Source organism: Dipodomys spectabilis, unplaced genomic scaffold (assembly GCF_019054845.1).
Source record: "Dipodomys spectabilis isolate Male_0828 unplaced genomic scaffold, ASM1905484v1 ptg000051l, whole genome shotgun sequence".
NCBI classification, from domain to species: domain Eukaryota; kingdom Metazoa; phylum Chordata; class Mammalia; order Rodentia; family Heteromyidae; genus Dipodomys; species Dipodomys spectabilis.
This window is the reverse complement of record NW_024870728.1, coordinates 12,258,631-12,286,430: the sequence shown is the minus strand read 5'-3', so window position 1 is coordinate 12,286,430 and position 27,800 is coordinate 12,258,631. Positions and strand designations below refer to the sequence as shown.

General features: G+C 44.3%; 1 protein-coding gene across 1 annotated transcript; it reads left to right on the top strand.

Annotated features, from left to right (window-relative positions):
* Positions 1-27,800, top strand: Plcd4 (phospholipase C delta 4). The gene is made up of 17 exons (XM_042679209.1): positions 1-56; positions 6,717-6,772; positions 6,909-7,067; positions 9,015-9,243; positions 10,635-10,770; positions 11,283-11,514; positions 15,850-16,051; positions 17,274-17,418; positions 18,804-18,956; positions 22,269-22,466; positions 24,359-24,512; positions 24,851-24,967; positions 25,435-25,607; positions 26,268-26,403; positions 26,708-26,857; positions 26,938-27,045; positions 27,216-27,800. Exons 2-16 carry the CDS (start codon positions 6,751-6,753, stop codon positions 27,042-27,044), a joined length of 2,313 nt encoding a protein of 770 aa, XP_042535143.1. The 5' UTR covers positions 1-56; positions 6,717-6,750; the 3' UTR covers position 27,045; positions 27,216-27,800.

Below are 27,800 nucleotides of genomic sequence, written 5' to 3'. Positions count from 1 at the left end.
CATTTGGCGAGCGGAACTGCAGAGCTCACAGACTCAGGACTGCAATACTGCCCACGGTAAGGGCCTGGAGGCTCCAGCCAGCCTCTGTCCTTCCTGCCTAAATCCTTAATCCCCCACTTTCCCCCCCCCCTCAGATGCTTACTTAGCCTAGTTAGATTGTATCCTAGACCCCTTTCCCTACCCCTACTGCTTGACAGGGCTCCTTCCTCCTAGTTCTGCCCAGTTTATTCTCTTTGGCTATCTGGGTTTCCTTCTTCGACTCTTACAGTTTCTCCCCCTCCCCCCTTTTTTTTTTTGGTGTGCTGGTCCTGGGACTTAAACTCAAGGCCTGAGCACTCCTTTGAGATTTTTCACTCAAGTCTAGTGCTCTACCACTTGAGCCAGAGTTCCACTTCTGGCCTTTTTTTTTTGTTGTTGTTTTTTGTTTTTGGTTAATTGGAGACTCTCACGAACTTGACTTCCTGGGCTGGCTTTGAACCCAGATCCTCAGATCTCAGCCTCCTGAGTAGCTAGGATTATAGGTTTAAGCCACCAGTACCCAGCAGTTTCACTCCTTTATAAAGCAACATCTTAGCTATCCACACCAGAAGTACTGACCCTAGCTCCCCCTCAGAGGTGAGCTAGCTGCCAAAAGAGAAGAAGAATTAAGAGTAGGCATAGCATCGATTCATTTACATAGATTTAGCATAGATTCATTAACAAATTATTAAAAGTTATCACATGAAAGTTGGCCAAGACCAACTGAGAGTCAGAAACTCCTGGTAATCAGGAGTTATAAGACATCCTGGGAAAGAGTCGGGGTTCAAGCTCTGTGTCTTGTTCTTCACTGGCTTAATGGGCAGTTTCTTTGTGCACCAGAGTACTGTGCTACAGAACTTTTGACTACAACTTCCTGATCTGTTACAGGAGAGTTGAGGTTTTCTGAAACTTGTCCTATGGCCAGGTCAGCTTGTTAAAAATGAATATTCTTAGGAATGGGAGGGAAAAACTGGGAGAGAGCAAGGGAAGAAGGTGACATTGTCCAAAAATAAATGTACTTTTTACCTGACTTATGTAACTGCAACCCCTCTGTACATTACCTTTATGATAACAATAAAAAGGGAAAAAATAAATATTCTTAGCTGGACACTGGTGGCTTACAGCTATAATCCTATTCAGGAGGCTGAGATCATAGTTTAAAGCCAGCCCAGGCAAAAAAGTCCATGAGACTCATCTCCAATAAACTACCAAAATAGCTGTGGCTCAAGTGGTAAAGCACTAATCTTAAGTAAAATAGCTCAAGGACAGTGTCCTGAGTTTTAAGACCTAGGACTGGCACATAAATATTCTTGGGTCCCATTCCTAGAATTTTTATGTGGTGGATTTGGGGGTGCGCTAAGGAATCCTTATTTAAGACACTCTCCAGATGACATTCATTTAGACATGAATCTCTGGCTTTTATGTGCTATAAAAGAGCCTTCAAGCTCTAACATTCTGATGGCTATGACCTGTGACCAAAGCCATTGTGTCCTCCTCAGATGAAGCAGGTTAGGCATAATCCCCAGAAGCAAGAAGACAGACTAGAGGATTCATTTTCTTCCTGCCCCCTTGAGAAAATTAAAACAACCTGAATCCTACTAGAATATCATTGGCTTTAATGATGACAACTTCCAAAATCCATCTCTAGGTGATGTGAAGCTACTTGGAAATTGAGGACCAAAATTAGCTCCACAGTGCCAGGCTACTTCCCACCTATTGTGTGTCTATTTCCCCATCTTTACTGTAGAGGTAATTATCTATACTTTCCAAGATCTCCATATTTATGACCAAGTCCCTCTTCCTCTCAGTTTTCATCTTCTCTGCCCTGGGCAGTGCCCTCTCCCCAAACCCTCTGTTTCTTCTTGCCCCGATGCACCTGATATCAGTTGTGGCCATCTTTTCACTCAAGACACCAGAAGAAACACAAGTCCTAGAACACTTAGGTTCTAATTGCATTCTCTGGGTACTTTGTTTACTCAGTCTCCTAGGAAACAGGGAAAAGTGAGGCTGAGAGAAATATGCTACCAAGTGTTTGAAGCCAAGTGTCCTCCATCCTGGACCATAATAATCTGAAAATCCTCAAAGGGGATGAGAATCAGGGCTGTTGGGAATTTGCGGTGATAAAGGAGGGAAGAGACAGGAAGAAGTGATGGAAAAAAAAGGATGAAGAGAAGGATGAGAAGAGGAGAGCAAGAAGAGCCTGGCCTAAGTGAGCAGAGAGGATGGGGAGAAAGAAGCGTAAGCTGAGAAGAAAGGAAAGGATGAGGTCAGCTCTGGGATGGGGAAAGGGAAGAAGGTAGAAAGAAAAGCTATTTGGAAGGACACAGAGGAGAGAGAGTAGCAGTGTCCTTTACTGATTCATGGGCTTGCTTCAACCTGCTTCTTAAAGCTCTTTTAAAGGCTTTTTATAAGTCTTAGCAAGCTTCTGGGTTGGTTATACAGAGTTCTGGGTTCTAGTTTCAATTCTGTGGCTCACTAAATGTCTGGCAGATCAGCCAATCTTTCTAATATTCAGGCTCCAGCTCTAATAGTCGGTGGTTCCCTGAGTCACTGTTGATGTGCTGATAGCCACGTGTCAGGTACATGTTTAAAATAGTGGCTTATGTATAGGAGCAGGGCTAGAAAAAAAATTAAAAAGGATGAGGAGAGGAAGTGGCGCTGTGGCTCAAGTGGTAGAGTGCTAGCCTTGAGCTGGAGAGCACAGGGACAGCGCCCAGGCCCAGAGTTCAAGCCCACGACCGACCAAAAAAAAAAAAAAAAACAGCTCATTAGAGTAAGGGAAAGTAAAATTTGGTCTCCTCTAAGGTCTATCCCAGAACTCCAAAACCCCAGGAGTGAGAGTTCAAGTTCAGAGAGGAGTGAAGGCAGAATATTAGATTAGACTGAGGACCCAGGAAACTTAAGATGACCTGGTACTTTTTACTTCAGACTTCATATAGCTTCTTCAAGCCCCATATTGCAAACAGTGCATCCCCATTCAGAAAGGGGGTGCTTTTCTGTCTCTCAGGATGCACTTGGGGGTCACTTCCCCTATCAAGAAGTTTCTCCTGGGGCTGGGAAGGTGGCTCAGTGGTAGAACACTTGCCTTGCATGCCTGAGGCACTGGGTTCGATTCCTCAGCACCACATAAGCAAAAAACAAAACAAAACAAAAACAGGAAGTGGCGCTGTGGCTCAAGTGGTAGAGCGCTAGCCTTGAGCTGAAGAGCTGAGGGACAGTGCCCGGGGCCCAGAGATCAGGCCCCACAACCGGACCCCCCCCCCCCAAAAAAAAAAAGAAGTTTCTCCTGGTCTCAACCAGGAACACATATTCAGCTTCAGCCAGTAAAAGCTTTTCCTCCAGAATCTGTCACAAAGCTCTTTTTCTCCCAAGGGGTGCTTCCCAGCCTTCTCTCACTCTGCTACCCCTTTTGGAAAACCTTCTCCAGATCTTGAAGTTAGAAAACTGTAGTTTTGGTGGCCTGCCTCCATATTCTTCCTGAAGAATTCACCACTCCTAGGTGACTTTTTAAGGTTTTCTTGCTAGGACTCTAAAATGCTTTGTGACCTCAGATATGTCTCAAATAATTCTGGACTTGGACTTTCTCATCTGTAAAATACCATAGTTGAACTACATGCTATTTTAATGGAATATGAACTGAATAATTGCTTTATGAATTTTAAAAGTTTTCTTGCATGTTCACCACTGCCAAAACTTTGAGCTTTTGCTGGGTGTTGGTAGCTCATGCCAGTTAGCCTGGCTACTCGGGAGGCTGAGATCTAAGGATTGTGGTTCAAAGCCAGCTCAGGCAGGAAAATCTGTGAGACTCTTATCTCTACTAAACTACCAAAAAGTGGGAAATGGTGTTGTGGCTCAAGTGGTAGAGTGCTAGCCTTGAGCAAAAGAAGCTCAGGAACAGAGCCCTGAATTCAAGCCCCAGGACCAAAACAAAAATAAAACAAAACAAAACAATCCTTTAAGCTTTTTATTTTTTATTTTTATTTTTAATTTTTTGGTCGGTCGTGGGGCTTGAACTCTGGGCTTGGGCGCTGTCCTTGCACTCTTCAGTTCAAAGCGAGTGCTCTACCACTTGAGCTACAGTGCCACTTACAGTTGGTTTTCTAGTGGTTTTTATTGGAGAAAAGAGTCTCACAGACTTTCCTGCTTGGGCTGGCTTTGAACTGCAATCCTCAGATCTCAGCCTCCTGAATAGCTAGGATTACAGGCGTGAGCCACCAGCACTTGGCCCTTTAAGCTTTTTAATTAGATCAGGCTGGCAGTGGGGCTCAAAATCCATAGAGGATATGCCTAGCAAGAGCAAAGCTCTGAGTTCAAAAGCCTAGTTTTGGGGGGGGGGGGAGGAATTACAACATATTTCTATTCAAACATAGATCTTTAGTTTATATTAAAAGTACGGCCTCATTTTAGTACTACCTGATCAAGAGTTAAATATGGCTGGGGACGGTGGCTCATTCCTGTAACCCTTGTTACCAATGAGGCTGAAGAATCACGAAGATTGTGATTCTAGACCAGCCCAAGCAAAAAACTTATAAGAGATTTCAACAGAAAAAGCTAGATGTGGTGGTATGCACCAATCATCCAAGCTACAGTGAGAAGCATAAATAGGAGGATTGTAGTTCAGGCAAGCTTGGATAAAAAGGAAAAACCATATTGAAAATTTAATTTAAAAAAGGGCTGAAACATGCCTCAAAGGTTACAGCACCTGCCTAAAAAGTGCAAGGTCCACACACACAGTGGCATATGTTTATAGGGCAGAACTAAGAGCAAAGTGGCAGGGCTGGGAAGGTGGCTCAGTGGTAGAGTGCTTGCCTTGCAAGCATGAGGCCCTGGGTTCGATTCCTCAGCACCACATAAGCAAAAAGAAAAAAGCCGGAAGTGGTGCTGTGGCTCAAGTGGTAGAGTGCTAGCCTTGAGCTGAAGAGCTGAGGGACAGTGCCCAGGCCCAGAGTTCAGGCCCCACAACCGGAGATAAAAAAAAAAAAAAAAAGAGCAAAGTGGCCACATATTAAATTTAGTTCTTTTTAAGGAAAGTTCGTATGTTTGTTGTTAGTCATTAAGAAGATTTATCCAGGACCTAAAAACTAAACAGCACATGTCTTTTATTTCTCTGCAGTGCTGGGATTTGGACTTAGGGCCTTGCCCATGCTCTGCTTGCTTGCTTGGCTGGCATGCTATCATTTAATCTATGCCTCAAGGTCAGCTTTTTTTTTTTTCTGGTTATTTTGGAAATGGAGTCTCATGAACTTTTCTGCACAAGTGGACCTCAAACCACCTTCTCCAGATTTCAGCCTCTTGAGTAGCTAGGATTACTGGTGTCAGCTACCAGTACCTGGCATAGACAGCACATCTTAAAACTTAAAAGAGATTCTTCTTCTTCTTCTTCTTCTTCTTCTTCTTCTTCTTCTTCTTCTTCTTCTTCTTCTTCTTCTTCTTCTTCTTCTTCTTCTTCTTCTTCTTCTTCTTCTTCTTCTTTCTTCTTCTTCTTCTTCTTCTTCTTCTTCTTCTTCTTCTTCTTCTTCTTCTTCTTCTTCTTCTCCTCCTCCTTCTCCTCCTCCTTCTCCTTCTCCTTCTCCTCCTCCTTCTCCTCCTCCTTCTTCCTCTTCTTCTTCTTCCTCCTCGTCCTCTTCTTCCTCTTCCTCTTCCTCTTCTTCCTCTTCCTCTTCCTCCTCCTCCTCATCCTCCTCCTCCTCCTTCTTCTTCTTCCTTTTTTAGTAGGTAGAGAAAACTTGAAAACAAAGTTCTGAGACTTCTGTAACTTATTTGGTCTATTAAAAGCTGTAAGAATAGTGGCTTTGGAAAAGAATATAAAATCTGCATTCCTGTGTGAAGGTAGAAGACTATAACTAGTTGGTAAAGAGACAAAGCACTGTGCACTAGCACTTCAGGGCTGGGCAATCTACATGATAACATGGACAGGATTCCAGGAAGAGGGAAGCTAGGATGACTTTACCTGAGAAGAGATGGATACAGGCTCACCAGTAAAATGGTGGTCCTTAATAAATGAGGAACTAAAGAGAGAGTAAGCATAGGAGGGAAAAACTGGGAGAGATAGAGGGAAGGGGTGACATTGTCCAAGAAGAAATAGACTCTTTACCTAACTTCTGTAACTGTAACCCCTCTGCACATCACCTTTATAATAACAATAAAAAATTAAAAAGAGTGAGTAAAGTGTGGAGTGAGGTTACCTAGTGGATTTTCTGGTAGGAAGAGAGTCTTTGGGCAGATGTTCTGGATTAGCCCTCTTGGAATAAGTCATGGGAAATAGGGGAAGCTCTAGGATCAGACATATCTGGGTTTAAGTCTTCATGGGACTTAAGGCAGGTTCTTAGCTTATCTAAGCTGCAGAATCATCACATTAAAAGTAGAAGTATGCCCATGTAATTGTTATCCCTCTGTACAGTATTTTCACAATAAAAAAATAAAAGTAGAAGTAAAATCCACATAGCAGTGGCTCACACTGTAATCTTAGCTACTCAGGAGGCTGAGATCGGACGATCATGGTTTGAAGCCAGCCCAGGCAGGAAAGTCCGTGAGACTCGTATCTCCAATAAAATTACAAAAAAAAAAAAAAAGCCAGAAGTAGAACTGTAGCTCAAGTGGTAGAGTGTTAGCCTTGAACAAAAGAGCATGAAGGGGTCTGATTTCTTTCTCTTGCTCCCTTGATCTCTAAGATTCACCCAAAGTTCTTGTTCTTTTAGGTGACTCGGGTGCCAGCTGGTGGAGCAGTGGGTGATGGCATCACTGATACAAAGCCGTGAGTACTGGTCTCCCACTGGGGAAAAGGGCTTGGCGGGGGCAGCCTGGGGAAGGGAAGTAGGCTGGACTCCAGTCTCAGCGCCCCCTCAAGTCCTTCTACTTTCTCTGCTGGCCTTTGCTTTCTTCTGGCCCAGGGCTGATCACTGATCCAAACTTGCTGTTGATGCAAGAAGGCACACTGATACGAAAAGTGAGGTCCAAAAGCTGGAAGAAGTTCAGATACTTCCGGCTTCAGAATGACGGCATGACAGTCTGGCAGTCGAAGCAAGCTGGGGCCTATGCTAAGCTCTCCTGTAAGTGACCTGGAGAGCTTGGGGCAGGCATGTGGGTGGGCAGGTCTTTGAGGAGCTTGGCAACCTGAGGGCAAGAGAAGGAACAGGATGTTATGACAATGGGCCCTTGTGGTTTCTTATGGCTCTCTTGAGCCTATACAAAGAGATAATATCCGGCATTTGCCTTTGTAAGGCAGGTAGGACCATTTAATTATCATTGCATTTAAGGAGCTTAGAAGAACCCTGGTACATATTAGGAAAGACAAAGCGAGAGGTAAGGGATAGAGATGGGGGTGTAGATTAATTGGAATACATTGTATATGTGTTTGAAAAGTCACAATGAAATTTCCCTTTGTACAGCTGAGTTATGGTAATAAGCAATCATTTTGGGGGGAAAATAGAGTCCTGGTATGTATTAAGGTGCAAGAAGGCTCATAGGCTATATCTTCTTTCTTGTTAGCATCATCATCAACATAACCATCACCATCATCATTATGATCTCAGGCATTAGCCTGCCTATAGTAAAACCCTGGCTCTGCCACTCCCTAGCTATGCCTTTGGACAAATTAATTAAACTAATTAATCAAATTATTTAATGAGCTGGACACTGGTGGCTCATGCCTGTAATTCTAGCTATTCAGGAGGCTGAGGTCTGAGGATCACGGTGTGAAGCCAGCCCAGGCAGGAAATTTTCCAATACATTACTCAGAGAAAGCCAGAAGTGGCACTGTGGCTTAAATTGTAGAGTTCTAGCCTTGAGCATAACGAGGCTCAGGATCAGTGCCCAGATCCTGAGTTCAAGCCCCAGGCCCAGAAAAAAAAAAATCTAATGAATTAATTAAATGAAGCTTCTATTTCCTCATCTGTAAAACATTTACTAAACAGTACTTGCCCAGTAGGTTACAGAGATTCAGTGAGTTAAACTAGTTCGTAAAGCATCCAAAACCAAGATATACTTAATGAATGTTAGCCAGATATACTTAATGTTAGCAAGATATACTTAATGAATGTTATATTTTTTAAGGGCTGGGAAGGTAGCTCTGTGGTAGAGCGCTTGCCTTGTATGCATGAGGCCCTGGGTTCGATTCCTCAGCACCACATAAGCAGAAAAAAAAAGGCCGGAAGTGGTGCTGTGGCTCAAGTGGTAGAGCACTCGCCTTGAGCTGAAGAGCTGAGGGACAGTGACCAAGCCCAGAGTTCAGGCCCCACCACCGGACCAAAAAAAAAAAAATATTTCTTTAAAACATAATAACAGTTTGTATCCTATTGGCCAAACTCTTTAGGATACTTCTAAAAATTTGATCACAGGAAAGTGGCAAGTGGTAGAGTGCTAGCCTTGCACTGAAGAGCTCAGGGACAATGCCCAGGGCCAGAGTTCAAGCCCCACAATGGACAAAAAAAAATTTGATCACAGGATACATCTATGCTTTAGAGACATAATCAAAGCTCATGATTCCATATCTCTCCCAGCTGAGGTAAGGGCGTCAAAGAATTTCTCTGGGTCCCTTGTAGACATGAAAAAGAGGAAATTCTCAAACCTGAAGGTGGGCCTATATGTTTTGGAATAACTCTACCTTTCAAATGTGTCTCTATTTGTCATCTCTGCCAGTTTTCTTGTGCTCACCATCAAGAGTGGCCATGGAAGAGGGACCATCTGTTATTTCAGATGTGAGATGGGAGTTGTTTTGATATCCACATTGCCAGCTGGTGGCTGCAAGCCAGGTCTTGCTACTTTTAGCAGTGGCTCCTTGCCCTGTGACCTACAAAAACAGCAGTGACACACGTGGGCTCCTGAATCCCAGGGGCCTACCTCTCCCTGGACTAACCTCTCTTGGAATTCAGCTCCAGAGGAGGGAGGCATTACTTTTCTCTGTCTTCCTGGAGAAGGAGGGGCCGGTGCTTGCCCCTTAGCCTCTGCAGTTTGTCAGACTCCCTTCCTCAGTGCTCTCACCTGCTTCTTTTCTGCAGTCTCAATCTCCGATGTAGAGACAGTACGCATGGGCTATGATTCTGAGTTGCTGCGCAGCTTGGCAGAGGAGTTACCCCTGGAGCAGGGCTTCACCATTGTCTTCCATGGCCGCCGCCCCAACCTAGACCTGGTAGCCAACAGTGTTGAAGAGGCCCAGAACTGGATTCGAGGACTCCAGCTGTTGGTGGAACTTGTCACCAGCATGGACCAACAGGAACGACTGGACCAGTATCGATGAGAGAAAGTTGGGATTGGGACAGGGGATCAATGAAGGAGCTATACGCTGTAGGACTGGCCAGGGTGGGAAGAGGAAAAAGGTCCAGCTGATAGGGCCTAGACAGCTCAGACCAATGTGTGGCTGAAGATTCTGGAAGAGAAATGGATGCTAGGATGGCAAAGACATAGACAGATAGAATTTCAGCATGAATCAGAATCCTGGAATTGGAGGAAGGGGCAGAAGAACAGGAACAAACAAGCCTCTGCTCCTGAGAACTATGCAGAAGATTCTGATGTTATTAACTGCTATAGGACTAGGAAGCAACTCCTTAGAAGGGTTGTGAGTGTAGAATCACTACAAGATTCCTAGATTGCACATCAGTTTGTACATTCATTCATCATCTATTAAGAAGAATGTACCAGCAACTATGCCAAGCTTGAGGGTCACAAAGATTAGTGAGATACAAATACTGGTTCAGTTAGTGGAATCAACTTGTGTAAAGAATCCAAGTACTATGGCACTTAGATAATAATCCAAGTACCAGTTTAGCTTATTTGTGTGTATTCTAATGAAGTTTAAACATGAGTGCTCTGAGAAAGTTTAAAAGAAATAGCAAGTGAACTGGGCCTTTAAAATTAGTAGAATTTAGCCAGGTGCCAGTGGCTCACACCTGTAATCCTAGCTATCAGGAGGCTGAAATCTGAGGATCAGGGTTCAAAGCCAGCCCAGGCAGGGAAGTCCATGAGACTTATCTCCAATAAACCACTCAGAAAACCAGAAGTGGAGCTGTGGCTCAAGTGGTAGAGTGCTCACCTTGAGTTGAAGAGCTGAGGGACAGTGCCCAGGCCCAGAGTTCAAGCCCCATGACTGACAAAAAAAAAAGTAGAATTTGATCTTAGGACATGGCCCAAGGGGTAGAGGGCCTGCTTACCAAGCACAGGTCCTGATTTCAACCCCCAGTATCACCAAAAATAAAATAAATAAATAGAATTTGAACTTGTAGAGAAGAGGAAGGAGGAAAAAAACAACCTATCTAGGAAACAGCATGAATAAAGGAAACTTAAAAGCAGAAGAGAGAGAGAGAAAAAGACAGAAAGAGAGAGAGATCAGAGCACAGGGAATTAATGAGTTTGCCCAAAGTACAAAAAAGACAGGCAGACATTGAGGAGAATGGGTTGGACCAGATTACAAGAGCAAACAACCGATTTTCTTGAGTTCTATATTGAGAAATTTGGGGTTCTTTCATGACAAGATAGATTGGTGCTCAAGAGAGTTTGTTCTAGAAGTTGTGTGGAAACTGGTAGCAAAGACAGGGAGAGATGTCTTCAGGAAACCACACACACACACACACACACACACACACACACACACACACACACACAGTGCTTTTGCCTTGACTCAGAGCTGGGTGGCTCAGTGACTGGTTCCAGCGTGGAGACAAAAACCAGGATGGTCGGATGAGTTTTGCAGAAGTTCAGCGTTTGCTGCATCTAATGAATGTGGAAATGGACCAAGATTATGCCCTTCAACTTTTTAAGGTGAGTCTGCCAGGGAAGGGCTCGCCAGAGCCAGCCAGGCTGGCCAGAAGGCCTTTGATACCGGGTAGCAACATTCAGTTGCTGAATGTGTGCTCATCACCACAGGCTTAGTGGGAAGTACAGGGAATGGTTCTTACTATTGGAAACATGATTCATAATGGACTTTAAGGTTCTCTCTGTTCTTGGCTAGAATTTCACAGGTGCCTCAGAGAAATTCCAACTGGAATGTAAGCAAACAGAAGGAAGTCTCTTCTATCATTTAGGAACCTTTGGGACATAATTTTTTTTTCTGGTTGAAGTTTTTCTTTAGTAGCAAAGGATATGGTCAAAAAGTTGCTTTTGCGGGGGAGAGGACTGGAAGGGCTTCCTCTATAATGAAATATTGGGAGTTCTGTGGGAATTTTGTGCAGCTGTATTTGAATCTGTCATTAAGATTGCCCTTGCAGGGCAAACAAAGGTCATGAAAATTCCCCTTGAAGTATTTGTCTATGCTCTCCTAAACTCTCTTGTAGGCAGCAGATGTATCGCAGTCTGAAACCCTGGAAGGAGAAGAGTTTGTGCAATTCTATAAGGCATTGACTAAGCGTAAAGAAGTACAGGAACTATTTGAGAACTTTTCATCTGATGGGCAAAAGCTGACCCTGCTAGAATTTGTGGATTTCCTTCGAGAAGAGCAGAAAGAACAAGACTGCGCCCTTGACCTTGCGCTGAAATTTATCGACCGCTATGAACCTTCAGACAGTGGTAAGAGGAAACAAGTGGAAAGGCACAAAGCCAGGATTCTAATGATCCAGAGATACACAGTCTTTTTGCCTAATTTAGGGAAGGCTGAATCTATCCCAGCTCTGGCCCGGTCCCTAACCACCTCCTTTTACTCTGGGGTGGGGGAGCGGGGGAAGAAAACATTTCCTGCTTAGACAGATAGAGATCTCATCTCTCAGTAAGAAAGGTCCCCTCTTTGTCACTATGCTCATGTTTCTATCTTTTGCTTTCAGGAAATCCTTCCTGATATCAGCTTTGTCTTCCATGGAAACAAGTACCCTTGGATCTCTTGCTTTATTCTCTTCTCCAATATGAATGAGTCCTTTCCCTCATGATTCTTGTTTGCTGTTTCTTTAAATGCTGGCTCTCTTCCCTTTTCTGGGATTTCTCCCATTTCTCCAAGTTATTCTTTAGTTTCTAAGCTTCTGAGCCAATAATCTAGTCAGCTCCCTCTGGGGAAATGAAACCTATTATTTAAATAGCATTTAACAAGTGCAGCAACTAGATAGAACACTGGAGCCAGTGATTCATACTAGCTACTCAGGAGGCTAAAATCTAAAGATCAAGAGTTGAAGGCAGCTCAAGCAGACAAATCTAAGAGAATATTATTTCCAACTAACCAACAGAAAGCCAGAAGAGGAGGTATGGCTCAAGTGGAGATTGAGTGGAAAAAAGCTAAGCGGGAGTGTGAGGCTCTGAGATCAAACCCCAGTACCAGCACAAAACAGCAACAATAACAAAAAATCACATTTGCCAGCTGCTGGTGGCTCATGCCTGTAAGTCACCAGAAAACCAGAGATGGCACTGTGGGTCAAAGTGGTAGAGCACTAGCCTTGAGCAAAAAGAGAGTTCAAGGACAGCACCGAGTTCAAGCGCCATGACACCACCACCACCACTAAAAATCACATTTGTTTTAAGTGCAGCTAAAATATACCCTTAGTCCTAAATGAATACATGTAGTAAACTCATTTCCGTTCCTCCATTCCCTGCAGTGTGAGAAATTTACATCAACAGTAAATTACTTATAAGGTACATCCATATTCCTCACTTAATTTACTCTTTACTACTACTTTGTAAATAAACAGCAATAACCTTTATTGGACATTGCTAAATAGCCTATAAAACACTAATATCTCTACATATCTCCTCCTCCTAAGCCTTCTTGCTAAAATGGGTTCTAGCATTAAGTCAGCTTTATAAAATAGGAAAATGGAAGTCTAGAAAGTTCAAATGGCTTGCTCAAAGCCAAGAACGAATGGGAATGGAATTGAATTAAATCTCAGTTATCTCTTAGCTGGCACTTCTTTTGAAAATGAGGATGGGTGAGATGATTGAGAGCTAGACAAGTGATGGAGGTTTACAGAGTCTTAACTCCCACTCCCTTTCCTTTGTTCATTCATTCATTCATTCACTCACTATTTTAGCCAATGCTTATTGAGTACCTATCATGTGTCAGGTCTTATGTTGAGCACCACAGGGTAGTAGGAGAGATAAGGACCATGTCCTTGTAGAACTTAAGACTTAAACCCAAAATGTTGGAATGTCAGGGATAACTGATCTGACATTTGAGTATTTAGAGAAGAATAGATCATCTAAATCAATAATTTCAAAAAATTGAAATTAACCAAGTTTAGGTTAAAAAAAATTGGATCTAGATCAGTTGCCAGTGTTTTACACCTGTAATCCCAGCTACTCCTAGGGGTGAGATGTCAAGTTCTCAGTTCGAAGCCAACCCACGAAGAAAAGTCTGTGAGACTCATCTCTAACCACCAAAAAGCCAGAAGTGGAGCTGTGGCTCAAGTGTAAGAGTCGTAGCCCTAACCAAGAAAAGCTCAGGGACAGTGCTCAGGTTTATGCCCTAAGACTGGCACACAAAAAAAATTGGATCTCATATACATGAATTACATTTGTTCTAGTTTAAATATGCCCCCAAAGTACATGTGTTAGCAATTTGATCTTCAATGCAACAACACTGAGACGTAGAACCTTCAAGAAGTGATTAGATCATGAGGGCAGATTTCCCTAGTGATTAAAAAAATGCAACCAGCCTCCTTTACCTCTCTCTCCTAATGTTCTCTTGCCCTTCCACTTCCTGCCATGGGGTAACACAAGAAGATACCAGGTACACATCCCTTCATCTTGGATTTCTCAGGTTCTAGAACTGGAAGAAATAAATTCCTGTTCTATATAAATCAGTTTTCCAATTGTGTAGTATTCAGTTATAGCAGCATAAAACAGACTATAGCAACATTATTATCTTCCTCACCATCCTTGGTCTTCCCTTCCATTCCACTTAACTAGCAGATATTAGATTTTACTTGCTGAGTACTATTGGCCAAAAGACCTGTGCTCAAGTCCCCACTCTGATTCTTCACTGAGTAACCTTGAGCAAGTCACTTAACCTAACTGAGACTCATATTCCTCATCTGTAAAGGAATTGGTGATCAAATGAAATAATGGGCAAACGAAGTGCTTTTTTTTGGCAGTCTTGGGATTGAACTCTGGGCCTAGGCATTGTCCCTCAGCTCTTCAGCTCAAGGCTAGCACTCTACCACTTGAGCCACAACACCACTTCTGGTTTTCTAGTGGTTTTATTGGAGATAAGAGTCTCACAGACTTTCCTGCCTGGGCTAGCTTTGAACCATGATCCTCAGATTTCAGCCTCCTGAGTAGCTAGGATTACAGGCATGAACCACGGGTGCTCGGCTCACAATGTGTTTAATGAGTATGGACTTACCTAAGAATTTGGGTTATCACTGTCAAGAAACTTGCTGCTCCAGGATATCTCAAGTGTGGAGCAATGGAGCTGGACATGAGAGTTAGCTTGTTTTAAGTACTAAGAAAGCCTCTCTACAGAAACATTACCCTCAGTGAGATTGCACAGTGCAAGACATGGCTCTGATACCTGGCTGCTTGTGTTCAAATCCCAGTTCTTCCACTCACTAGCCATGTGACCTGGGGCACATAACTTGTGGCTGCAGATTACATCTATTGTACTATGTTAAGGAGAGTATGAAGTGAGATGGTGCATGCGAAGCCCTTGACATGGATGGAGTGCTCAGTAACTGTCTTTGGTTTTTTATGTTGTTGTTGTTGTGGAGCTTTTTTTTTTGTTTTTGGTTGGTCATGGGGCTTGAACTCTGAGCCTGGGCACTGTCCCTAAACTCTTCAGCTCAAGGCTAGTGCTTTACCACTTGAGCCACAGCACCACTTCTGGTTTTCTGGTGGTTTACTGGAAGTAAGGGTCTCACGGACTTTCCTGCCCAAGCTGGCTTTGAACTACAATCCTCAGATCTCAGCCTCCTGAGTAGCTAGGAATACAGGCCACTGGCGCCTGGCCTAGCTTTGTTTTGTTAAATGAAATCCATGCTGAGAAAGGTGAGGGCTATGGAAGAAGTAGCAGCATCCTCAAGGAGAGCATAGGTTAAAGTGATGTTGACAAATGTGTCTCCTCACACTGCATGGAAGCACCGATGGAAGGACGAAACTCTCATAAATAACACAACTGCATAGCCCAAAGAAGAAAAGTTACCTTGGCCACATCACTAACAAGTAACCTTAATTCTTTCTAGACTTCGATTTTCTATCTAAGTACACACACTGGACCCTTCAGATTGCATGCTGTGCTATTATGGTCACTATGAGCTACATGTGAACATTTACATTTAAATGAACTAAAATCAAATACAATTTCAAGTCTAATGCCCTAGTCATAGAAGCCACATTTCAAGTGTCTGTAGCCACACGTAGCCAAGGGCTGCCATATTCAAAACTGCAGAACAGAACATTTCCATCATTGTAGAAAATGTTATTGGAGAGCACTCGTCTACATTTTTTTTTTTTTTTTGCCAGTCCTGGGGCTTGAACTTAGGGCCTAGGCCTGAGCCACTTTAGCTCATGGCTAGCACTCTACCACTTGAACCACAATGTCACTTCTGGCTTTTTCTGTTTATGTGGTACTGAGGAATCGAACCCAAGGCTTCATGCATGCTAGCCAAGTGCTCTACCACTAAGCCATATTCCAAGCCTGGCTTCAAACTTGCTATGTAGCCCAGGTTTGCCTCATACACTTAGTCCTCTTGCTGCTACCTCCCAAGTGCCTGGATTCAGATTTGAGCCACCATACTCTCCTTAACATAATCTAAACAGCTCTCTTTAATAATCACTGAGGATGGACAGTGGGTAGGGCAAGTCTGGGATCTGGATGCTGACAATGGGCACCATCTAAAAGGCAGGAACTGAGGGAAGGGGTAGAAAATGGCCACTAGGATTCCACTGAGAACTCCTCACTCTAGTGTTCTACAATCCATGCCCTAGGTAAACGAAGGCACGTGCTGAGCATGGATGGCTTTCTCAGCTACCTCTGCTCAAAGGATGGAAACATCTTCAACCCGGCCTGCCTGCCCATCTACCAGGACATGACACAACCTATGAACCACTACTTCATCAACTCCTCTCACAACACTTACCTCTTGGGGGACCAGCTTCGTGGCCAGAGCAGCGTCGAGGGATATATACGGTGTGGTAGTGACAAAGGAGGGGGTCTAGCTCAAGAAAGGGACCTTCTGTGAGAAACTGAGGGCAGCTGTGAGTGGAGAAGAGATTGTAGAGATAGAAAAGGGCTGGGGGGAGCTGTGGGACCTTAGAGATCTGAGACACTTGCTAAGATATTAAAGAATAATGGGAGCATGTTAATGAAACCCTACAAGTGAATTCAGAGGCCCTGCCATATTTATTCTGAACAAGTAAATGTGGTAGGAAAGGCACTAGAACATGGGATTTAAAAACAGAAGTTCTAGAATCAAATAGTAGTTTATACTTTGTGTTGAGGTAGTCTTTGGTACTCACTTGGGGTTTTGCAGCTAAGCAATTAGCCTCTAGGCAACTGCCTATTTTCTCAAGGTTGTTAGGAAGATCAAATTAGATCATCCATGTATCTATAGGTAATAAGTATCAGCTGCATTTACTGTAATTAATCACGGATTTGATTGAATAGTTGACATATCATTATAAGAGCATCAAAGAATGCAAAAATGAATGAAGCTTTTACTAAAAAATGAGTGAAACCTCCAAGTTTCAATCTTAGCCTGTGTGAGGCACTGACTGCAATGGCTGGCAAAAGATACATAGATAGGCTGGGCACCAGTGGCTCACGCCTGTAATCCTAGCTACTCAGGAGATTCAAAGCCAGCCCTGGCAGGAAAGTCCATGAGACTCTTATCTCCAATTAACCACCATAAAACTGGAAGCGGTGCTGTGGCTCAAGTGGTAGAGCACTCACCTTGAGCTGAAAAGTGCAGGGACAGTCCCCAATCCCAGAGTTCAAGTCCCACAACCAACAGAGAAAGAGACAGAGACAGAGAAAGACACAGAGAGAGAGAGAGAGAGACAGAGACAGAGACAGAGAGACAGAGAGAGAGGTCCCTGAGAGTCTGAATAACCCAGGTGTCGTACAGGTCTATATAGCCTGAACATTGAAGTATCACTAGGCAATGAGCTGCTAAGGAAGGTTGTAAGCTGAGAAGGATGAGGTTGGAGATTAGCGTGAGCTGCAGCCTTGTCCAGTGACATGGAGAAGGCTCCATGGAGATGTAGCTTGAAGGGGTCTAGATGAGTAAATACTGGTATACAATACTTTTGAGACAGATCTTACTACTTAACCCAGGCTTGTTTCAGAATGGGCAGAGGGTCTTTAGTGGCAGATCACATTTTGATGTCTCCTGCATCTGGGGTTCTTTCAGGGCCCTGAAGCGGGGGTGCCGCTGCGTAGAGGTGGATATATGGGATGGACCTAATGGGGAACCCTTTGTTTACCACGGACATACCCTGACTTCCCGCATCCCGTTCAAAGATGTTGTGACCACAGTAGCACAGTATGCCTTCCAGGTAGTTGTTCAAGGTTGGGAGCAGGGCTAAATAAGACAAGGGGGAACAGTAACTGGCTCTGAGTCTGGGGAAGGTGGAAGGGTGCAGGGAGGGTTCTTGCAAACAGCATGATATGCAAAAAGTAAGTTCTAGCTCAAGTCCAGTACCAGTGGTTCACACCTATAACCCTAGCTACATGGTTTGAAGCCAGCCATGGCAGGAAAGTCCATGAGGTTCTTATCTCCAAGTAAACACCACAAGAAAAAAAAAAAGGAAAAGAAAAAAGAAAAGAAAGGAAAAGAAAAGAAAAAGCCAGATGTGGCGGTGTGACTCAAGTGGTAGAGCGCTAGTCTGAAGCACAAAAGCACAAGGACAGTGCCTAGGCCCAGAGTTCAGGCCTCAGGACCAGCAAAAAAGAAAACGAAAAAGAAAAATTGTAACTCTAAAATATTAGATATTAAGAAAGAGTTATAAATAAATGTTGGATGTGTCCCTAGTAGTCAGAAAGGTAATCATTGATTTCTAATCATTACTACTTATAACAATTTCCTAAGGAAACAGAAGAGCTGGGGCCAGTAAGAACCTGGAGATAGGGGCTGGGAAGGTGGCTCAGTGGTAGAGTGCTTGCCTTGCATGCATGAGGCCCTGGGTTCAATTCCTCAGCACCACATAAGCAAAAAAAAAAAAAAAAAAAAAAAAAGCCGGAAGTGGCACTATGGCTCAAGTGGTAGAGTGCTAGCCTTGAGCTGAAGAGCTGAGGGACAGCGCCCAGGCCCAGAGTTCAGGCCCCACGACTGGACCCCCCCCCCCAAAAAAAAAAGAACCTGGAGATGAAGGCCTCAAAATAGAATGTGGACACTGCAGGCCTGACTACCACTCTGAATCTGAAGGTGCAAGGGTCTCAGGGGAACCTGGGTCAGACTTAGAACAGGTATGAGATATGGGGGACCAAGGGGGCTCTTTAGTAATAGCTAGTGTAATTAGGAGTAGCCCCCAGACTCAACAAAGTCTCATTGAGCCCTTTAACAGTTGTGAAAGAGTCTGGTAATCAGAGTACTCATTTGAGTGAATAAATGAGGGGGAAAGTTAGGAACCAAAGAGGTTAGAGGGTTTTTTGTTTGTTTTTTTTTGGTCGGTCGTGGGGCTTGAACTCTGGGCCTGGGCGCTGTCCCTCAGCTCTTCAGCTCAAGGCGAGCGCTCTACCACTTGAGCTACAGCGCCACTTCTGGTTTTCTGGTGGTTTATTGGAGATAGGAGTCGCACAGTCTCTCCTGCCCCCGGTGGCTTTGAACCGCGATCCTCAGATCTCAGCCTCCTGAGTAGCTAGGATTACAGGCGTGAGCCACCAGCGCCCGGCTGTGGTTAGAGGGTTTTGTAACTCTAGATGCCACATCCTTCCCCACCAGACAACAGACTACCCAGTCATCATGTCCCTGGAGAACCACTGCTCCTGGGATCAGCAGCGGACGGTGGCCCAGCATCTGACAGAGATCCTGGGGGAGCTGTTGCTGAACACCGCCTTGGATGATGTGCCCTTGAACCAGCTGCCCTCACCTGAGGTAGGTACTCAGTGCTCTGTCTAGGCTTCCTGTAGCGTCCATATTCCTTACATAGCTACTTCTTGATCTTCCTTTCTTCCTTTCTTTCTTCCCTTTCCTTTCCCTTGCCCTTTCCTTTCTTGTGCCAGCTCTGGAGTTTAAATTCAGCGCCTCATACTCTTACTTAGCTTTTTTTGCTCAAGGCTGGTGCTCTACCACTTGAATCACACCTCCAACTTCTGGCTTTTTGTTGGTTAGTTGGACATATCACAGCTTTGTCTGCCTGGACTTGCTTCGAATCAAGATCCTCAAATCTCTGCCTCCTGAGTAGCTAAAGTTTATGTGTATGAGCCACTGGTGCCCAACTTGATCCCATCTTTCTATCTTCAGATAGACTTTCTCTTTAGCATGCCTGGAGACAACTTAAATTTTGGAAGCTTTAATTGAACACAGAATCTACTTATAGTTCTTAAGTTTCAAGTCATTATGTGCTGTAAATTTCATTTGCAATGGAAATATCTTAATTTTTGGTAGTAATTTGTGTAGACTATACAAAAATACAAAGGGAACTCTTACCCCATTATAACCCCAAACTTTTCCAAAAATCTATCAATAGATGATTTTATTTAAATCCCAGGACCTCTATCACTGAGCTACACCCTCAGTACCTACCATGAGATTTTTAAAGACTTAGGTAAACATGTATGTGTATATTAACATACATACACACACAGTACTGTGGTTTGAGCTCTAGGCAGGTCTTACTGTGGAGCCATACTTCTAGCTCTGTTTCCTTCTGATTATTTTTTTTTCTTCCTTGTTATGGGGCTTGAACTCTGGGCCTGGGCACTGTCTCTCAATTCTTCAGCTCAAGGCTAGCACTCTACCACTTGAGCCACAGCGCCTCTTCCAATTTTCTGGTGGTTTATTGGAGATAAGAGTTTCATGGCCTTTTCTGCCCGGGCTGGCTTTGAACCGCAATCCGCAGATCTCAGCCTCCTGAGTAGCTAGGATTACAGGCATGGGCCAATAATGCCCAGCTTTCTGGTTACTTTTTGAAATAGCATCTCACTTCTTATCTGAGCATGATCCTTCCATGTTAGTCTTCCCAGTGTAGCTAGGATAACAGGCACGCGTCACCTTATCCAGCTCTCCTCAAGTAGTCTGGTCAGAAGCTGGTGGCTCATGCCTGTAATCTTAGCTACTCAAGAGGCTGAGCTATGGAGATCGTGGTTTGAAGCCAGCCCAGGCAGAAAAGTCTCCATGAGACTCTTATTTCCAATTAACCATTAAAAAGTGGAAGTGGAGCTATGGCTTAAAGTGGTAGAGCATTAATCCTGAGCAAAAGAGCTCAGGACAGTGCCCAGGCCCTGAGTTCAAGCTCCATTACCACCAAAAAAAAAGGGGAGGGGGCAGGGGAGATCTGGTTAACTTTTCTTCCTGGGCTGGCCTCAAATCTTGATCCTCCTAACTTCACCCTCTCAGGTAGCTAGGATTATAGGCATGAGCCACCAGGACATGGACATTTTTTTTTTCCATAATAGCTTTATATTGTTCTAGTTTAAGTAATTAGTCATAATTTATCCAGTTGAACATTTGGTAGACATTTAGGTTGTTTATAATTCTTCTTCTTCTTTTTTTTTTTTTTTTTTTATCGGTTGTGGGGCCTGAACTCTGGGCCTGGGCGCTGTCCCTCAGCTCTTCAGCTCAAGGCTAGCGCTCTACCACTTGAGCCATATCACCACTTGCGGCTTTTTTTTTGGTCTGCTTATGTGGTGCTGAGGAATCGAACCCAGGGCCTCTTGCATGCAAGGCAAGCGCTCTACACGAGCCACCTTCCCAGCCCTGTTTATAATTCTTGTACATATATCCTTAGCCACTTATTCTTTCTTTGAAATAGATTCCTAGAAGCAGAATTGTTGGGTTAAAGAGGTTAAAGTTTCTATTCTGACATTTTTGTCACTGTCAACTTTCCCGCTTAAAAAAAAATTACCAAATTATACCCCAAAGAGAAGAGAGTGACTACAAATAACTTCATAAATGACATGATTCAGATTCATAATGGAAAGTGTTGGGGAAAAAGGAGGGGACGGGGCTGGGAAGGTGGCTCAGTGGTAGAGCGCTTGCCTTGCATGCCTGAAGCCCTGGGTTCCATTCCTCAGCACCACATAAGCAAAAAGAAAAAAGCCGGAAGTGGCACTGTGGCTCAAGTGGTAAAGCGCTAGCCTTGAGCTGAATTGCTGAGGGACAGCGCCCAGGCCCAGAGTTCAGGCCCCATAACCGGACCCAAAAAAAATAAAAAAATAAAAAAAAAGGAGGGGATGTTTTTAGTTTGAGGTTTTTGCTGCTGTGGTTGTCATTCTGCTTTATTTTGTCTACTGAGACAGAGACTTGCTATGTAGTCCTGAGTGGCCTCCTGCTCCAGCTTCCCAATTCTTGGGATTATTGGCATGAAGCAAAAAAGCTAAGAGATATTACCCAAATCCTGAATGTAAGCCCCGGTACTAAAGAAAAAAAAAAAAAACCAGAAAGATCTTTTTTTCTTTAATCATGATTATTCAAAAAGATATTCTATCTTCTCATAATCTCACCATATGTATGTACCTATGTATCTATATATCCTTTTAACTTAAAGGAGATTTTAGTGGATCAAATGTGAAGTAGGGACCTACATTTTTTTTCTTCCAAATGGATGAAGATGTTGCAAGTTGTTTAACAAGGGAATCCATAGTGTGTGTGTGTGTGTGTGTGTGTGTGTGTGTGGAGAGAGGGGGTGAGAGGGAGAGAAAAGAGAGAGAGAGAGAGCAATCTCTTCCTAGGAGAACTGTGTGCCTGCTTGGTCATATCTGGTACTCCACTACTTGAACAATACTTCCAACCTAACTTTTGGCTGTGTAATTAGAGATGGAGGCTTGTGAACTGTCCTGCACAGGCTGGCTTTGAACCAAGATCCTCCAGAATTACAGGCATGAGCTAGTTATTATTCCTAGGGTAACTTCTAGCCATTTAATTTCTTCCTCTGCTTTTTTTTTTTTTTTGGGGTCCGGTCGTGGGGCCTGAACTCTGGGCCTGGGCGCTGTCCCTCAGCTCTTCAGCTCAAGGCTAGCACTCTACCCCTTGAGCCACAGCGCCACTTCCAGTTTTTTTTTTCTATTTACTTATGTGGTGCTGAGGAATCGAACCCAGGGCCTCATGCTTGCAAATCAAGCGCTCTACCACTGAGCCACCTTCCCAGCCCCCTTCCTCTGCTTTTGAGAACAATGGAAACTTCATGAGGTTCCATGAAGCCCTGGGGGCAGAAACTGAATTTCTCTCTTCATTTTTGTCTCCTAGAGGCTTCGGGGTAAGATCCTGATAAAGGGAAAGAAGCTAACAACAAATGAGGAGGAGGAGGATGAAGAAGAAGAGGACATGCGCTCTGAGCTGGAGAGAAGGCATGCCACAGAGCTAGAGCTAGACCCCTACTCTGAGACTGAGACTCAGTCTGTGCCTGCACCTGAACTCCAGCTTCAGGTTAAGGACAAAATGAAGGTACACAGTTGGAGTGGTTTGTCTGCTGGACATCTGAGTACAGGGCATTCAGCTGAGGGCTGGTTTCTGAAGAGACTAGAGTCAATAGAGTAGAAGGCCAAGAAGAAAACAATCCTTCCTCTAATGAAAAGACATAAGAATATATGCATAGCATTATAATACTTGAGATATTGCCATGTATCAATACATTGCAGTGACTTTCCAACTTCTTGGGGCCATGAGATCTTTTTCTTTTTTTAATGAAATTGACATAGAGGCTTAGTATACAAAATAGATAGTGCACAACTATTCTAACTGAAGCCCCCCTACTGGGTCTTAGTGGGATGTGTATGTGTAGGATCCCAGGATGGGCAAGTGGGTAAGTTACAAGAAAAGAGGATTTTAAGGGGTTAGGGAGAAGACACATCTTTGTACTTCTCAATCTCCATAAGAGCTAGTTTGAGTTGGGCACTGGTGGCTTATGAATATAATCCTAGCTACTCAGGTGGCTCAGCTCAGGATCACACTTCAAAGCCAGCCCAGGCAGGAAAGTCTGTGAGACACTTATCTCCAATTAATCACAGAAAAAGCCAAAAGTGTTGCTGTGGCTCAAGTGGTAGAGTGCTAACCTTGGGCAAAAGGAGCTTAGGGACAGCCCCTAGGCCCAGAGTTCAAGGCCCAGGAGCTGCAGAAAAAAGAAAAAAAAAAAGAGCTAGTTTGAAAATCACCAATAGGGGTGTATATGTGTGTGTGTGTGGGGGGGTGGTAATCACCTTTATATTGGCTAAATAGGGATTACTGGAGTGACCCTCAATTATAGTAAATTTAGGGACCATTTCATGGGAAGGGTTAAGTCTGGGCTTGAGGAGCCAGAAATGCCCAAAAGTGAGCCGGAAAGGAGGAGAAATTTGACGTGGAGAAGGTGGAGGCCTCAAGACTATGCCAGCACGATCCACCCATTTCTGTCTGGGAAAGAGGGAGACCGAGGTGGGAGGGATGCCACTGGTGGGCCCTCCAAGATCCCGGCTTGAAGTCTGCCTTTCTCTCTTTTGTGCACTTACTTGGTTCACTCAACTGACTTCTAGCTAATCTTGTTCTTTCTGGGGTTGTGGTGATTAGCCTGTTGTCACCACATTAGGAATGGAAATGAGAACTTAGGAGACAAATCCAAAATGATCTACTGGGACCACTGCATCCTTTCAGGTGTGAATTCCATGACCATATTGCATTCTTAATGTATCTGCATAGACTCATGTACATTCTGGCCAGATTATCATTCATTTATTTGAAAAGACAAGAGAGAGTAATCATATGTTAAAAATCTATTACCCAAGATGTGAAATAAAGCGGATCCTCCAAACAAAGCAGGTGCTTTAGCCTCCAGAGGCTAACACAGATGACACTAATATAGAAAGACTGATTTTTTTGGGGTGCATATGCCAATCTTTGATTGTGCACTATCCTTGAGCTTTTGTGCTCAAGGTTAGGGCTCTACCACTTGCACCACAGCTCCACTTCCAGCTTTTTTGTGGTTAATTGGAGGTAAGAGTCTCACAGACTTTCTTGCCTAGACTGGCTTTGAAATGTAGTCCTCAGGTCTCAGCCTCCTGAGTGGCTAGGATCACAGGCACGAGCCATCAGCACCCGGCAGATGAAGACTGCTTTTATTCCCATCCCCACTGCCAGGTTATGAGGTGCTTGCCGACTTCTCTGCCTAGTTGTTGTCAGACTTTGATCCAGCCTCCTAATACCAATCCTGGGCCTGTTCTATTGACCAAGCAGGTGAGGCAGGAAGGAAGAATGCAGTGGGGGAGGTAGTAATGGGAAGAGGTTTAGGTTGGACCGCCATTAGCTTCTTCCCTCACAGAATGCTAAGGATTCAATTCCATCTTTCTCTCTACTTTCTTCTCCAGAAAGCCAAGGCCATATTATGTCCAGCCCTCTCTTCTCTGGTTATCTACTTGAAGTCTGTCTCATTCAAAAGCTTCACACATTCAACGCAACACTACTACTATGGGATAGCATCCTTCTCTGAAAACAAGGCCAAGCACCTCATCAAGGAGGCTGGTCAGGATCAAAATGGAAGGAGAGGGAGGGAAGTGGAATGGGTAGGTTCAGGCCTTGTAAGCAGGCAGGTAAGTCCCAAACAAGAGGATAAGGGAGATAGGAAGAGATAAAGAAGCAAAGGGAAAGGACTTATGACTAGTGGGCACAAAGCTATAAGGGGAGGAAAGTTTGGGGGAAGATGATCCGAATGGAACACAACAGAGGCACACTGAAGCTCTCTGCAACCAGCTTCAGATGTTGAGAAGAATGAAGTGAGCAAGGTCCTTAGGACCACTCAAGTAGAAGAATGAGCCTTGAATGGAGGGAACTTCTAATACTTTCCCTGTTCCCTTTCACAGGCAATGATTTTGTGCACCATAACACTTCTCAGTTAAGCCGTATATATCCCAGTCGTCTGAGGACAGATTCATCGAACTTCAATCCCCAGGAATTCTGGAATGTAGGCTGCCAGATGGGTAAGGGGGTACTAAGAACAAGGAGGGAGTGGAGACGCAAGCAGCTGGTGAAAGAAAAGTTTACCAATGGAAGTAGGCCAGGGAATTGCTTACAGAGTGCTAGGGTAAGGAATGTTATCTATGGAGATGTTTCCAATGGGCAGGCTCCTCTCTCCTCCCCTTCTCTCCTCTCCTTTTTCTTCTCTGTCCCCTCCATCTTCGCCTGTTCTCCATTCCTTTCTCTCTACTCCCCTTTCTCCTCCTCTTATATCTTTTCTTCTAGGCAGGGTCTCCTTATATAGCCCAGGCCAGCTTTAAACTGGCATCTTTCTTCAGCCCCCTAGGTACTAGGGTGGCAGGCATACATTAGCTCTAGCTCCCACAAGAACTTTTATACCCAGTACTTGTCTTTTTAGTGCCTGCCCTGAAAGAGGAGCTGGAAGCTTCCCAAAGTGAATTTTGACCATCTTTTCTCTTGGGGTTCTCAGTGGCTTTGAATATGCAGACCGCAGGACTTGGAATGGATATCTGTGATGGGTTCTTCCGCCAGAATGGCAGCTGTGGCTATGTGCTGAAGCCCAAATTTCTGCGTGATACCCAGAGTTCCTTCCACCCCGAGAGGCCCATCCAGCCTTTCAGAACCAAGATCCTTTTAATTCAGGTATGATGGATACTGAACATGGGATATCTGGGAGGGAAGCAGGGGGAAGAAATGAGATCTTGAGAGAGTACAATTGCTTGAAAACTTCTTGAGACTAGATGGCCTGATTGTTAGCAGTACAGATTTTGGAGCCAGCTGCCTAATTTCAAACCTATTTAGTGTTTTGGGCAAGTTTCTTTAACCTCTGTGTACATCAGTGTAAAATGAGGGTACTCCTACCACCTACCTCACAGGGTTCGGAGAACTGCAGCAGCCAAGATTAAATGTTTATTCTAGTGCATAGTAAGAGGCTGTGGTCCTTGGTGTGCGTTTCAAACTTTTTTTTTTTTGGTTGTGGGGCCTTGGCGCTGTCCCTCAGCTCTTCAGCTCAAGGCTAGTGCTCTACCACTTGAGCCACAGTGCCACTTCCAGCTTTTTCTGCTGGAGGAATCAAACCCAGAGCCTCATGCATGCGAGGCAAGCACTCTACCACTGAGCCACCTTTCCAGTCCCAACCTTCTTAATTTCTAACTGGAAACCTATTACCCATGGAGGATTCATTTTGTAAACCAAGAAGCTATAGCTATGCATGGTCCTCCGTCTTTGCTTCCCCGGGGGTAAGAGGAATGAAGGGCACCTGGCTGAGCAGAAACTCATGAAGTTCTAGTGCCCTGATTGCAGGTGATCAGTGGTCAGCAACTCCCGAAAGTGGGCAACACCAAAGAGAGGTCTATTGTGGATCCGCTGGTGAAAGTGGAGCTCTTTGGCATTCGTGAAGACACAAGCCGGCAAGAGACCAACTATGTGGAGAACAACGGTGAGCGACTGGGCAGTGCAGAGGAATGACTGCTGTTGCCCTTTTATCTTCTCCTTCATTGACTATACTCCATTTCTCCACCTCCACACCCTACTATGGGAAGCAGGTGGACAATACAGAGAATCTAGCCCCCTCCCTTACAGGCTTGTTACTTGGGAAAATGGCTTACACCTTCTGTGCCTTTCCTCACCTGCAAAATGCTGAATGCCATCTAGATTAAATAATACAGGGAAAGCCACTCCATGTGGATCTAACAGAGATAATCAATGTCTATTTCTTCATTTCCCACCTGTCACCACCTCAGGTTTTAATCCATACTGGGGGGAAACATTATGTTTTCATGTCCGGGTGCCTGAACTTGCTGTGCTGCGTTTTGTCGTTAAGGATTATGACTGGAGATCTCGAAATGACTTTATTGGTCAGTTTACTCTGCCTCTGAGCTGTATGCAACAAGGTGAGACAGTCCTTGGAAACCTTGGTCAACACTGCAACTCTGGCTGCCTTCCTAATAATAGTTTTCCTGCCCCATCCTAGGTTACCGCCACATACACCTGCTCTCCAGAGATGGCATCAGCCTCCAGCCAGCTTCCATCTTTGTGTACACCTGCATCCGAGATGACCTACAGGAGGAGGATTCTTGAGGTGGGTACTTTTGTAGGAAGGGTGAGAAACACCTGGAACGATGCTCCAGAGAAAACAGACATGAAAAGGATACTTTGGTTTGTGTATTCCTAGGCACAAAATTATCTAATAGACAAATCTAAGAGCTGACTTTCCATCTTCTCTTCCCTTCCCTTCTCTTGTTTTCACAGGCCTTTAGTATCTTTCCTGCCCTTTCCTTTTGTGTACTCTCTACTGGAGTTCCCTCCTTCCTCCTGCAGTAGGCTCAGTTCCATACTCAGATCTACTACTAACCTCTCCCATCAATGGTATGAAGGCAGACTGCAACTATAAACCTAGAATGGGGATTGGAGCAGAGAAACCTACAGAAGCATGACCCCTTCCATCCCTAACTTCCTCCATGCTGAGAACCAGGGAAGGATAAATCACAGCTCCCCAGGCAAAAAGCTGGAGAAGGATTCCTGATCCTAGACTGTACTGATTCTCCAGAGAATACTGCACAGCCCCTGTCCCCACCGGACTGCTCCTCCTCAGCTGGTATAAATAGAGCTTTTCTCTTCAACTTGGCTTCAGTATGGTCTCTTGTTGGGCAAGGATGGAGGGACATTTGGGCTGTTGAGTGGGATGAAAATGGTATAGATCTAAGGTTTCCCAAGGCCCCTCCTATGTGCAGCAGCATAGCTCAGGGAGGACAGAGAAGAGAGGCTTCTAAGGGGCAAAGCCCCTGAAGAGCTTGCCTAAAATAATCCCAGTTTATGTCTTTTGTGTCCCTGAAT